Consider the following 12,427-nt stretch of genomic DNA (forward strand, 5'->3'; position numbering starts at 1 on the left):
CCCCCAACCCCCCTCCCTTCACTAATACCCTCCCCCCTCCCCCCTGACTTCCCGGATGAAGCACAAGGTATAGTTAAAAATAAAACAAACATATGCTAAGAAAATTTTCCCCCAAAACTATTATACCAATTTTCCCTCTCTAGCTCTGACTTCCTCCTAACATAACCAAAATCCTTCAGGAGAAAAAAAAATATAAAAAATTAACAATTAACAGTAACAAAATATATAAATCAATACAACAAATTAATCCTAAAGTATTTAAAACCAACTAAAGCTTAAAAATCCAATCCAATTCAAAGAATATCTCCCTTATAGCTTCTATAACCATATAATTTTTCCCCCAGGTCTTTCTTACATAAACTCTTTCAAAAATATTCTATTCAAAATACAATACAACACATTATAAAATTTCAATACCGAGAATTACAGTAGCTATTCAAATTTAGTCCTTCCTCGTCAAAATCCAGTATAAATCCAAATACCTAGTCTTTTATGATAGATATAAAACATATAATCAACCCATTTCTTCCAGATCTTCCTCACATATTGTCTTTCAGGGACAGTAATATTTTTGTCTGTTAATAATTCAAAACAACCTCGTTTCAAGGATAATACTTTTGTCTCTTGCCATTTTTTTTGATGCATTAATCTCTGTCTTTCCTTCATTACTCCTTTTGAAAAGTCAGTCACAATATTGCCTAATAGTTCCTTATGTCCAAAAATCCACAAATTACTACCATATATTCCATCAGTCCAAAGAGAGAATTCTTGAAAAGCATTAAGCCTGTAAATTTTTTCGGTTCGGGAGACAGCCTCCTGTAACACAAATTCTGACATTTCATCCAAACTATTTAAAGGAAACTTCTTTACATCAACTTGTTTATTCACGATCATATCTTCATATTTATCCACTTTTGTTTGTATCTCCTCCATTGCATTTAAGTCCTGATCACACTGGTTAATTTCCTCCAAGCCTTGATCCAAAAAGTCCCCATTTTTTATCAGTTCGTATTTTTAAATAATTAAATACATTCTTTCTGTGTAATCCTGTACAAAGTCACGAATCCATTCTTCTGAAAGAACCTTCATGGCAAAGTTCTTGCTGAAAATCCCCTTATGAAATACTTAAACAACGTAATATAATCCAACAATCCACAATCCAACACAATAAGATGACGTCTCCATTCAGTTTCGATTTCGCAGCAAGGCTATCGGTCTATTTGCAGTTAGTCTCAACCGCCATTTTAAAAGAAGGGGAAAAAAATTTCTCTCTTTAAAAAAAGGAGGAAGTCAGGAAATCAACAATACTTGCAAACCAGTAATTGTTCACTCATGCTTCTTCCGTCTGCTTATAGAAATCCACAAAAAGAAATCAATTGTTAGCAGAACTTGGACACCTTCCTCTTTTCCTGCTTTTGCAGGAGACGCGCTGGATACTGGAGATAGGAGGAATTCCATGGGATTCGACCTTTCGGGACTTTGCATAACAAAAACAAAGCCCCTAGGGGAATCTACCATTCTCCCCCCTGCTCTTTCCCCTGCTCTCTCAACCAGAGAGGGAAAATTAAGTCGGGAACAGCTGTTCGTAGCTATTTACACCGGCTTTTACCATATCCAATGCGGAGTGCCATAAATTAGCACCCAGCGAGAAAGGTGGCGCCAAGCGGAAGTCCGTGTCAGTTTCAGGATTCTTAAATGAACTTTCATGGATCCTTTTCTGAAAGGAACTTAGTACCAAAATTATTGCTGTGCTACCTACTTTTTCTGCCTTTCTGGGTAACTGGTGTAAAGACCACTGTCATTTATTAGATTGCCTCTATATTGGAATTGGGAGATGTTATAGTTTGGAATTCTAAAATAGAACAGTAAATACATTCAGGGATTAAGCACAGTGTTGTCAAAATAGAGGAGCTAGTCAAACCAAGCTGCAGTGGTCCAGATGTGTGATTTGAACCAGCATTCAAGGAAGGTGAAGACAAAGACCACCAACAGCCCTTCATTGTCTCAGTGGATGGCATTTTATAGTATTTCAAGCCTAGCTGGTGTGTATGACTCTTGTTTATAATGCAGAGCTCTTTGGGAATAATAGTAGCTCCCGCATAGACCACTGTTCCCATAAGATTCTTCCCCGCAACTTTGTCCTTTCATGTTATTCTGCCTTTTATTCTGCTATCTATTGCAGGTGCTGTTGTGGGCTTGGGTGGTTAGGTGAGCGAGTCTTGTTTGGAGTCAAAGGAAACAGGCCCAGGCCTGCAGGTTGTTAGTTCTTCTCTAATCCTGTACCTGCAGGAGCTTGGCTGTTTGGATTTAGCGGTTTTCACTGCCACTTTTGGCTGTACTTCTTTTTCTGACAATGAGCTACCTGAGGGGGCCATCACAAGACCCTCCCAGGTGAGAACAATTTTAGCTTTAGGTGAAGGCAATGAATTTGTATTAAGGAAAGTGAGGCATACTGATGTTTTTATGAGGCAACTTGTCCAGAGCTATCAAACATGGACTATAACAAACCAGAAGACCATTGGATGACCAAAGAGAGTTTTCTCTATTTCTTTGCTGCTATATAGTGCTTTTAACCACATATTACTTTAGGATCTCTTAGGGAGGAACATGTCTCATAATACTTCAAATTAATAACAAGATATGGTTGATAACTTCATCAGAAACAGTAAATAGCCATGATTGGCTGCAGGGAAGCCTTGAATTTTATTTGTGAAAGTCATTTCATTACACAGAACGGGAAATTTGAATGTTCATCATTGTATTATATAATATATATTAAAAACATTGGAGTAAACATGTGAATCTCTCCAACAAAATAAAAATATACAGTACTTGGTGGGATGATCACCTGGTTATTCTGCCAAGTGTGGTTTAATGTGTTTCTGGAATAATATTTAATGTTTAAAACCCCCTTTTAAAAATAATCTGAAGAATAACATCTGACTCTGTTTATTTTCTCCTTCTTTCCATATCTCCTTCCCCTCCTTCTCCCTCCCCAGGTATTTCAAGAATTGTGGGATTGTCCAGCCTAATTCAGAGTGCTAAAACTACCCTAACAGCTGGTAAGAACTTGTGTGCAGTGTTTTTCGAGACAAATCTTGTATTCAAACATACAAAAGTGTTTTTGCAAAAGGAAAAATGAATTAAAAAAAATTAACAATAGAGACCATTGATTTAAATTGTTTTAAGATGCTAATACTGTGGCTGAGTTGCTTTCTGTATCTTCCAAACCTAACTACCGTATTTTCCCGAAAATAAATAAGCACTTGGGGTTGGTTTCAGGGAGGTCGTGTTTTTTTTTTTTTTGTTTTTTTTTTGAGGGGCAGGAGGCGGTGAGCGCTCCTTAATCGTGCTCTGCAGATCAGCTGAGCCAGCAAGGGCTAGGAGCTGCCTCTCATTCTTTCTCTCTGGGTGCCTGGAGATGTTTCCAGTGTACTTTTGGCAGCCGCAGCCGTGCTTGTGGCACCAGGCAACCTCGCAACCAAGGGCCCCTCTCTTCCGCAGTTAACCTTGTGGCTCTGGAGCAGGCGGCAACCACAATTTGCGCTCTGCCAGACCTGAAGCTTGGGTGTTGCTCAGGCTGCTGCTACAATGAGACAGAAGGGCCTGCAGCACATCAGAATCAACTCTCCCACATCCGCTTCAACCCGGCTGCTGGGCCTGCTGCACCTGTTGCTGCTGGCCTCATGGGGCCTCATCACTCTCCTGGCTGCACTGCTCTCAGCAGCCCAGCTGGGCTGCTCCTGCCTGGAATGGGGCAATTCAGTAAAGATCTCCGGAGCACCTCCCCCAGTGCCTGGCTGCCAGGGCGCCCTTCGCCAGCAGTTGCGCTGCCCTGAGATACCTCTGTGGTGGCCCTGGAGTGGGACAGAAAAGGGAGGGGGCAATCACCCCTTTCTTCCTTGCACTGCAAAACCTGTTACTGAGAGAGGCTGCACACTGCTTCTGGGTGGGGGAAGCTTAGTTCCCTTAGCCAGTTGCCCTCTGCCATTTCTCATCAAATGTCTGTGTGTGTGAGAGAGAAAGAGAAATGGCGGAAAACACTGTCAAACAGCATTGCCTTCAATTCTCGTTACTCCTCTCCGCCGTTTCTCTTTCTCACTCACAGACAGTTGGTTGCTTTAAAGGGACGGGCTGCTCTTTGCTTCTATGGTGTTGTAAGCACGCACTTCCAGCAATCTTCCAGAATTGCCTGCAATTCTCTATTGTGAAGAACGAAGAAGAACGAAGGGGGAAGTAAGGTACCGTAGAAGTGCGCAGCTGCCCCACGCACCCTGCACAGACTTGCTTGAGGGCCCTTCAGCCAGGTTACCACCCACCCCTTCACTAAGGCATTTTTTGGGGGTATGGCTTATATTAGACTAACCCCAAAAAATCAGGCTAAGACTAATTTTCGGGTTGGGTTGTATTTTCGGGGAAACATGGTAGTACTAGGTACAAAGCAGTCTATAAGCAATTCTTACCTGTCATTGAGAGCCCCCATTCTAATCTCTCAGTTTTGGGCCTGCCTCTCTTTGCTAACAAAGCTGCTATGTATTGTTGAACTATTTATTTATTTATTTATTTGTCAAACACAACAGTATATATAAGCATAAGCATGAAATAACTATACAAATTGGATACAATCAAAGGGAACATTAGGACAGGAACGGTAGGCACGCTGGTGCTCTTATGCACCTCCTTACAGACCTCTTAGGAATTGGGTGAGGTCAATAGTAGATAGTAGTAGTAGTAGTAGTAGTAGTAATAATAATAATAATAATAATAATAATAATAATAATAATAATAATAATAATAATAATAATAACAACAACAGAGTTGGAAGGGACCTTGGAGGTCTTCTAGTCCAACCCCCTGCCCAGGGGGTTAGTTTTTGGTTAAAGCTTTGGGGATTTTGGGAAGAGACTATAAAGTCAGGTAGTGTATTCCAGGCATTAGCAACTCTTATTACTGAAGTCATATTTTCTACAATCAAGATTGGAGCGGTTCACTTTACGTTTAAATCTATTGTGTGCTTGTGTATTGTTGCGATTGAAGCTGAAGTAGTCTTCGAGAGGAAGGACATTGTAGCAGATGAGTTTATGAGTTATACTCAGGTCATGTCGAAGGCGGCGGAGTTCTAAATTTTCTAAACTCAGGATTTCAAGTCTGGTGGCATAAGGTATTTTGTTGTGATCAGAGGAGTGGAGAACTCTTCTTGTAAAATATTTCTGGACACGCTCAATTGTCTTAATGTCCGAAATGAGGTGTGGGTTCCAGACAGGCGAGCTGTATTTGAGAATCGGTCTAGCAAATGTTTTGTATGCTCTGGTTAGTAGTGTAATCTTTCTGGAGAAGAAGCTTAAGTTTACAACTCTTAAAGCCTTTTTGGCGATGTGGGCTTTGGCACTTAGATCGTTTGATATGAAAACTCCAAGGTCTTTGATGGGGTGAGGGTCATCTACAAGGTAATGTCCATCAAGCTTGTATTTAGTGTTCTGATTCTTTTTTCCAATGTGTAAGACAGGGCATTTGCTGGTTGAGATTTGGAGTTGCCAAATTTTTGACCATTCAAAAATTCAAGGTCTTTTGAAGGGTAGCCGCATTGTTGGTAGTGTTAAATAGTTTAACATCATCGGCGAAGAGAACACAATTACTTATAATATGGTCACAGAGGTCGTTAATATATAATATGAAGAGTGTTGGTCCTAGAACACTGCCTTGGGGGACACCGGTATTGACAGGAGCAGGATTTGATAGGGCACTGCCTATTTTGACCACTTGTTGTCTGTTTGACAGGAACGCTGTTATCCAATTATGGAGGGGTCCGGAGATGCCATAGGATTTTAGTTTTAAAGAAGTTTGTCATGTACCATTGTGGCAAAAGCTTTACAGAAGTCTATGTAAATTGCATCTATTGCTTTGCCCTGATCAAGATTTGTAGTCTATATGTTTTTGCAGTGAAGAAGTTGTAAATTACAGGATAATTTTTTTCTGAAACCAAATTGTTTATTAGAGCGTAGGTTGTTTGTTTCTAGGTGGAGGGTGATGGATTGGTTGATGATTGATTCCATTACTTTGCAGGTGATGCAGCATAAAGAAATTGGTCTGTAATTTTCAACTAGGCTGGGGTCTCCTTTTTTGAAGACAGGGATGACCGTGGCTAGTGACCGTAGTTTGGGAAGGGAGCTGGTCCTGAAAGATTTTTCAAAGATTATGCTTAGAGGTTTTGCTATAACAGTGGAAAGCTTTTTTAAGAAGTATGCATAGACCATCAGGTCCAATAGATAGAGATGGTTTCAGTCTGCGAAGGGCCTTTTCAACATTATCTTCTGTAAAATCTATTTGTGTTAGATCATTGTAATCATTGTTGGTATGACTGGGGAATGTTGGGTATGAGGCATTACTGTTAACAAAGACTGAGCTGAAGAATGTTTTAAAGAGGTTTGCTTTAACTGTTTCATCATTACATTCTTTACTGTTAGATCCTTTTAGGGGTGGGATGGATCTCGAGTCTTTAACTTTGTTGTTTACAAAATTATAGAAAGCGCGATTGGATTTTGTGCACAGAAGGTCTTCTTCTTGTTTGATGTGGTAATTGGTGCATTCAATCTTTATTTGGTGGCATATATTTTTGTAGCGGTTTTTAAAGTTGGCTACATAGCCAATTTTGTTTTTTTGCCAGAGGGAATTTTTTTTGGATTGGAGCTTTTTTATTGAAATGGGTGATTTGTTTTTCCTGATTTTGGTGGTGGTTTGTGGTACGTATAGTTTAATGACTCTATCGACTTCAAGTAGGAAAACACTATAATGGTCTTCAGCAGTGATACAGTTAGAGAATAGAATTTGCCAGTCAAGAGATGAGAGGTTGGTGTCTATAAGATCATAGTTGGCTTTTTTGAAATTGTAGTTTGGTATACCATTATTATGGAGATTATTGTAAGGGTGTATATTGAGACAAAAGTCTATCATGCTGTGATCACTGTTGGAAAAGAGTTCTTTTATTTGTAGTCCATAAATTGAATTTGCGTTGTTGCAGAAGATGAGGTTAAGGCAGTTGTTGAGTCTTGTATTGCTAGTTACTAGTTGATTAAGACCTAGGTTTGTAACAGCATTGTACAGGGTAGTATGGATGGGTTCAGTTGTACATTCATTTGTTATCCAATTAATAAGAGGTAGGTTGAGGTTACCCAGGAAGATGAGAGGATAAGGGCAAGAGGCAGCCCATGTTAGTAGTGTGGTTAACATGTTTGCATGTGCAATGTCGTAGTCGGGGACTCTATAGCATAGCAAGAAGCGAAGTGTCATGTTAAGGGACAGTTCACAGACAATAGTTTCTGGAAGAGTGAGTTTATAATTCCGCATTTATTAGTTAAGGTGATAGGTTAATGAGTTATTAAGCTAGGCACTCCGTAATCTAATAAACTGTAGTTCTAAAAAGTACTTCAAGTACACTTAACTCAGCTTTAATTGCAGTTATTTTACTTTGCTTTGTTTTTTGATTTTGTATGTTGATTGTTGATGTGGGCTTTTCAAACATTTAGTTAGAACACACCTAAAACTGCAAAACTGAGCCTAAATTTTATGATGGGAGCTATGTTTATTAGAGCAATGAAAGTAATGTTTCAACAATTTGTGGTAGTAAAACCAGATATTGCTGTCAGTGTGACATATGTTCCTAGTATAATGTGGGCAAAATTAAAAAAAAACATTTTGCAAAACTTAAAAGGTTTCTTAAAATCTAGGCTTTTAGAAAACTGTTGTCTATCAAGACTGGAATCATTTCCAACCCTTTGCAGAGACTGAATTTTAAACTTATATAAACAAATATTATTTTTTAATCACAAAATTGCAGTAACTTTCCCAGCTGTAGCTTTTTCCATGGAATGTGAAGTTAGAGCTTCCCATAAGGAGAATGGGGTCTGCTGCCAATAATACAGTTGCGATTTTGCATTTCTCCCTTCCCCTCTGTAAATGCTTCCAATCTCATTTAACATCAGACCCCTGAGCTATTTCCCATTCACTAGCAATGACTGATAGGAAGCAAGACATATAATGGCCATAGATCAAGAGGCAAGTCAGTCTACACCTTGCTGGGAGGGTGAGATGACCTGGAAAGCAAGACATGGCATTGCTTTTTCCAGAAATGATAAAAATACAGCCCTGCTTTGAGAGGGACACTTAATATCAAGGGCTTGAATGTTTTCAGTGTCATATTTTTGTTGGGATAAAGTATTTTTATTTCCTCACTACGTATGTCCATGTAGGAGTTAGCTTTTCCATGTGTTCTACTATCGCCTTTAATTATATCAACAAAGAAAGGAAGTATATAAAAATGAGGGTGCTGTGCTTTTTTACTGCTTTGTCTTCCTTGGTTTATGAATATCATGAAACCTTTTTTTTTTCAAGTTGCTAATAGTCTGCAGTGCTTTCTGCGACCAACCGATCTCAGTTGAGATAATTCTTCCCATGTCTGCCACTTCAGCCAGTTGCTAGAACCTGCATAATGGAGCATTAGCCCTGTGGTCAAAACTTGCTAATTGGTAGGAATCCCTGTATAACCTGACTCTGGATAGTTAACTCATTCTGATTTACTGATAAGTTGAATGGCCTCTCTGCATCAGTGCAATGACTGTAGCAGTGCAGCAGATGTTTTAAGATATAAGCCCAATTAAATTTGTTGTGTGGGTGTTTTTCATATATTTTGCTGTGAACAGAGATACCGGTTTCACCACTTAACCATCCTTCTCTTGTTACAGCTGTAATTCTTCTAATGAGGCTTTGAACTAGCACAGACCTGCATGACTATTATTTTTCATGCTACATTATCCACCCATCTCCTGCACCCCTTTTCCTCTTTCCCACACAGACTTTATTCAGATTTTAATGGCAGCAGGCTTGAGGCAGTATCTTCAGGCCAGACATTACGTTAGTAATTTGCCTTTCACCTCTCTAGTCTCACCCGCTTCCATCATCTCAGCAGGATTCTGAATGTGGTTGGTAATTAGATCCTGCTCGGCTGTAAATATTAAATCTTACTGGGCTGCCATGCAGCAGTTACCTCTTTCAGTCAAATACCTGGATCTATAACACCTAAGTCATCACCTGTGGAAGTACAGGTAAAATGGCCCTTGCTAAATTCTGCAGTACATACAGACCATCCAGGGTTTATTATGTAACTGGCAGGTTCTGCTTCCAAACATTGGTAAAGAATATAAAGGCTTTCAACCATCTAACAGGATTTATTTTCATCTTTCACAGCCCATGTGGTATAAAACTAACATGAGCCCCCCCTTTTTTTTTTCTTCTTCTTCTTACTTTTGGAGGCCCTATTTAGCTCTTAAAGAAAAAGAAATCTGTGGCAAGACTTTGGGTCTGGTTTCTATTAGAAATGGCACCATACATTATTTTTCTTCTTGGTCTTATGGCATATAAGGCTCTGAAATGCTTGCAATTTAGATGCTTCACGAAAAGAGAGAATACATTTGGCAACCTTATGTGAAGTAAAATAAGCTTTCTTATATTTGCAGTAATGATTTTGTGTCAGGTATAGCTTTTTGTGAAAAACATACATTCCTATGTATCTTGAGTATGAGTATGAGACCAAAGAGTTAGAAGGAAGAGAAATGGACAGATTTGCATTTGTAAATACACACACACACACACACACACACACACACACACTATATGTGGATAGATGGAGGGAGGGAGGGAGGGAGGGGAGGGAGGCAGGGAGAGAGAGAGAATGAGAATGAATAATTTCCTCTCCAATATTGGTGCTATGTTCGGGATAACAACAGAAAAAATCTTCTCCAGATTTTTTATTTTATTAAATTTGTTTGCCTCTGGATCACATTTCCTTTCATTTGCTTAGTGTCACTCTTGTACATCTGGTCTGTGACCTTTCCCAGCCTATTCAGGCATAAGGCAAAGGATGTCTCTATATGAGGCAATACCAGATGGCCTTCAGTCCTACCTGAAATGGAAACTTTCCATAAGATATATTTTGCGCTGACCAAATGCCTATCAATAGCTGCATCAACATCAAGAAAAAAACTACCTGCAGTCCTGCTGCACTTTATTAACTGAGAAGAGGGTTTATTTGAAATTTCTAAAAGGTGCCTCTGATGGGCTCTATTTCCTTGAGGGGATTCCTGAAGAGTTTATAACATTTACTTACAAATATACTGGTTGAACAAGCAGGGTTAGATCCTAAAACAACATTGGTATCTAACAGCACGCGGGCTAGAGGCTTCCAGAGACTGCAAAATCTCTCAACATCTAGATCTGTAATGTAAGCACCACCTGGATGAAGGAAAGCTTAGACACTCGGAGAGGTTGTGTAGTCTTCCATGGCTCATCTGTCCTTGAGAAAACATTCACAGGAAGATTCTCTATCACCTTTTTAAAGAATATCATCAGAATCCAGGAACCTTAAGCTGTATAAACTATATTAGGCTAGTGAGATTCTAGACTCTTTCTAGCAAAATAACACTGATTTTGTCTAAAGCTTTGTACATGTATGATTGTTTGACTACAATTCACACTTCTAAATCCATATTTAGTAGTACAACATACACAGTGATAGGGAGAAAAATTCACTAGCTTGGAGCTAAACACTACAACAGGGTTCTAATGAAATATTGTACTTCAGAGTGCTCTTGCTTAGAATGTAAGTCAGCTGGTTATGTCTTCTTCCATAGTGTTCTGTTCTGTTTTTGCCTTTTTTTCCAACATTGCCCCCTTAAAACATGCACTTCTCCTTGTGACTTTCAATTTGTTCTATTTCTCAATTGTATTTTTTGTTCTCAAATAATTTTTATTTTTCCCTTATACACAGATGGTGTGCCCAGATATTTGCTAGTTGTGTATAGGACTTAACCTTCTTTATTTTGTGAGGGTGGGGGCGGGGAGAGGGAGAGAGAGGAGGGGGGAAGAGAGAGTGTTTATGTGTATTTTAATGCATAGAATCAGTTATTTTCCAACTTCCATTTTGCTGAACTAAAATGTCAAGGTTCTCTCCCCATTTGTACTGAGATTTGTACTTTCTATCACTGTACTAGCCAATATTGGGAGTTATCATTTACAAGAGCAGAATCTAAAGGGCACATGTTCCCTATTTGAGGGTTATGTAGACAATTATGTAGACTGAATAGCTTTGGATGTGTGGAGCTTCTAGTTTTAGGACTTTATTATCTTTAGTGCTGGATGAGGTTGTACTATCCCAGATAGACCTGGTACGCAATTTGGGGGTTCTCCTTGATGAACAGTTGACAGCCATGGCTAGGAGAGCCTTTGTGCCACTTTGTGTTGTGCACCAGTTGTGTCCTTTCCTGAATTGAGAGTCTCTAGGTGCTCAGTTACTCAAGCCCTGGTAATCTCATACTTGAACTACAATGCACTCTACCTGGAGCTACCCTTGGAGAGTATCTGGAAGTTTCAGCTGGTATAGAACCCAGCTGCATGGGCAGTTCTTGGGCTCACTAGGGTGTCCCATGTTACACCGCTGTTCTACGAACTGCACTGGCTGCCAGTTTGCTTTTGAGTCTAATTCAAGATGTTGGTTATCACCTTTAAAGCAGGGGTGAAATGCTCCCGGTTCAGACTGCCTCGCATGGTAGCAATGGCGGCTGCTGGTTCGGAGGACCGGTAGCAAAAATACCTGGCCCCACCCCCCCTGCCTCTGCTGAGCCGCACCATCAGCAGAGGTTTTTTTTTTTTTTTTTACTTTTTAAAGCAGTTTTTCTTCAGCCGAAACATGCCTTGAAAAGTAAAAAAAACCCTCTGATGATCACGGGGCTGAGCAGAGATCATCAAAACCCTTTAAAAGTTTTTTTAAAAAAAACCCTCTTCAGCCGAAGGAAAAAAAGAAAAAAGAGGTTTTAAAAGCCTCCTCTGGCAATCCCAGAGGAGTTTCCTGATCCTCACAGGCTTTTAAACTCACTTTTTAACAGCTCCCACTTACAAGAGCCCCCACCCATGCCCAGCCAATTCCCCCTCCTCACTTACCTATAATTACTGCTCCTTTTGGGCACGGTATGCGTTTTTTTTTTCAGTTACTGATTACAGCCTGCTTTGACTTCCTGCTTTGCTGAATGAGGAACTCTGGGAGTTGAAGTCCACAATCTAAGTTACTAAGGTTGGAGACCCCTTATCTAAAAAAATAAATAAAAATAATAAAATAAAATATTTGTGCAGCTTTCTGAGATTTGGTGTGTTTCAGTAGTGTTTCACTCTAACTACACAAAAACACAAAATATCACAAAGCTGTATGTGGCTTGTATGTGTGTGTGTTGTTGTTTTTTTTAATTTGAATTTATATCCCGCCCTTCTCCGAAGACTCAGCGCGGCTTACATTGTGTTAAGCAATAGTCTTCATCCATTTGTATATTATATACAAAGTCAACTTTATTGCCCCCAACAATCTGGGTCCCCATTTTACCTACCT

At 39.6% G+C, this 12,427-nt stretch overlaps 1 protein-coding gene across 2 annotated transcripts in view; it reads left to right on the plus strand.

Annotated features, from left to right (window-relative positions):
• The window catches only part of TAMM41 (TAM41 mitochondrial translocator assembly and maintenance homolog), a 37,107-nt gene that overhangs the window by 16,505 nt on the left and 8,175 nt on the right, over positions 1-12,427 (plus strand). For both annotated transcript variants that reach the window (XR_009153747.1, XM_058171743.1), the window contains exon 7: positions 3,000-3,062. Coding sequence is in view for 1 of the 2 variants with exons in the window: in XM_058171743.1 (XP_058027726.1) it covers positions 3,000-3,062 (63 nt within the window). In the remaining variant the exon portion in view is untranslated. The remainder of the gene's footprint in view (positions 1-2,999; positions 3,063-12,427) is intronic.

This window comes from Ahaetulla prasina, chromosome 2 (genome assembly GCF_028640845.1).
Source record: "Ahaetulla prasina isolate Xishuangbanna chromosome 2, ASM2864084v1, whole genome shotgun sequence".
NCBI classification, from domain to species: Eukaryota; Metazoa; Chordata; class Lepidosauria; order Squamata; family Colubridae; genus Ahaetulla; species Ahaetulla prasina.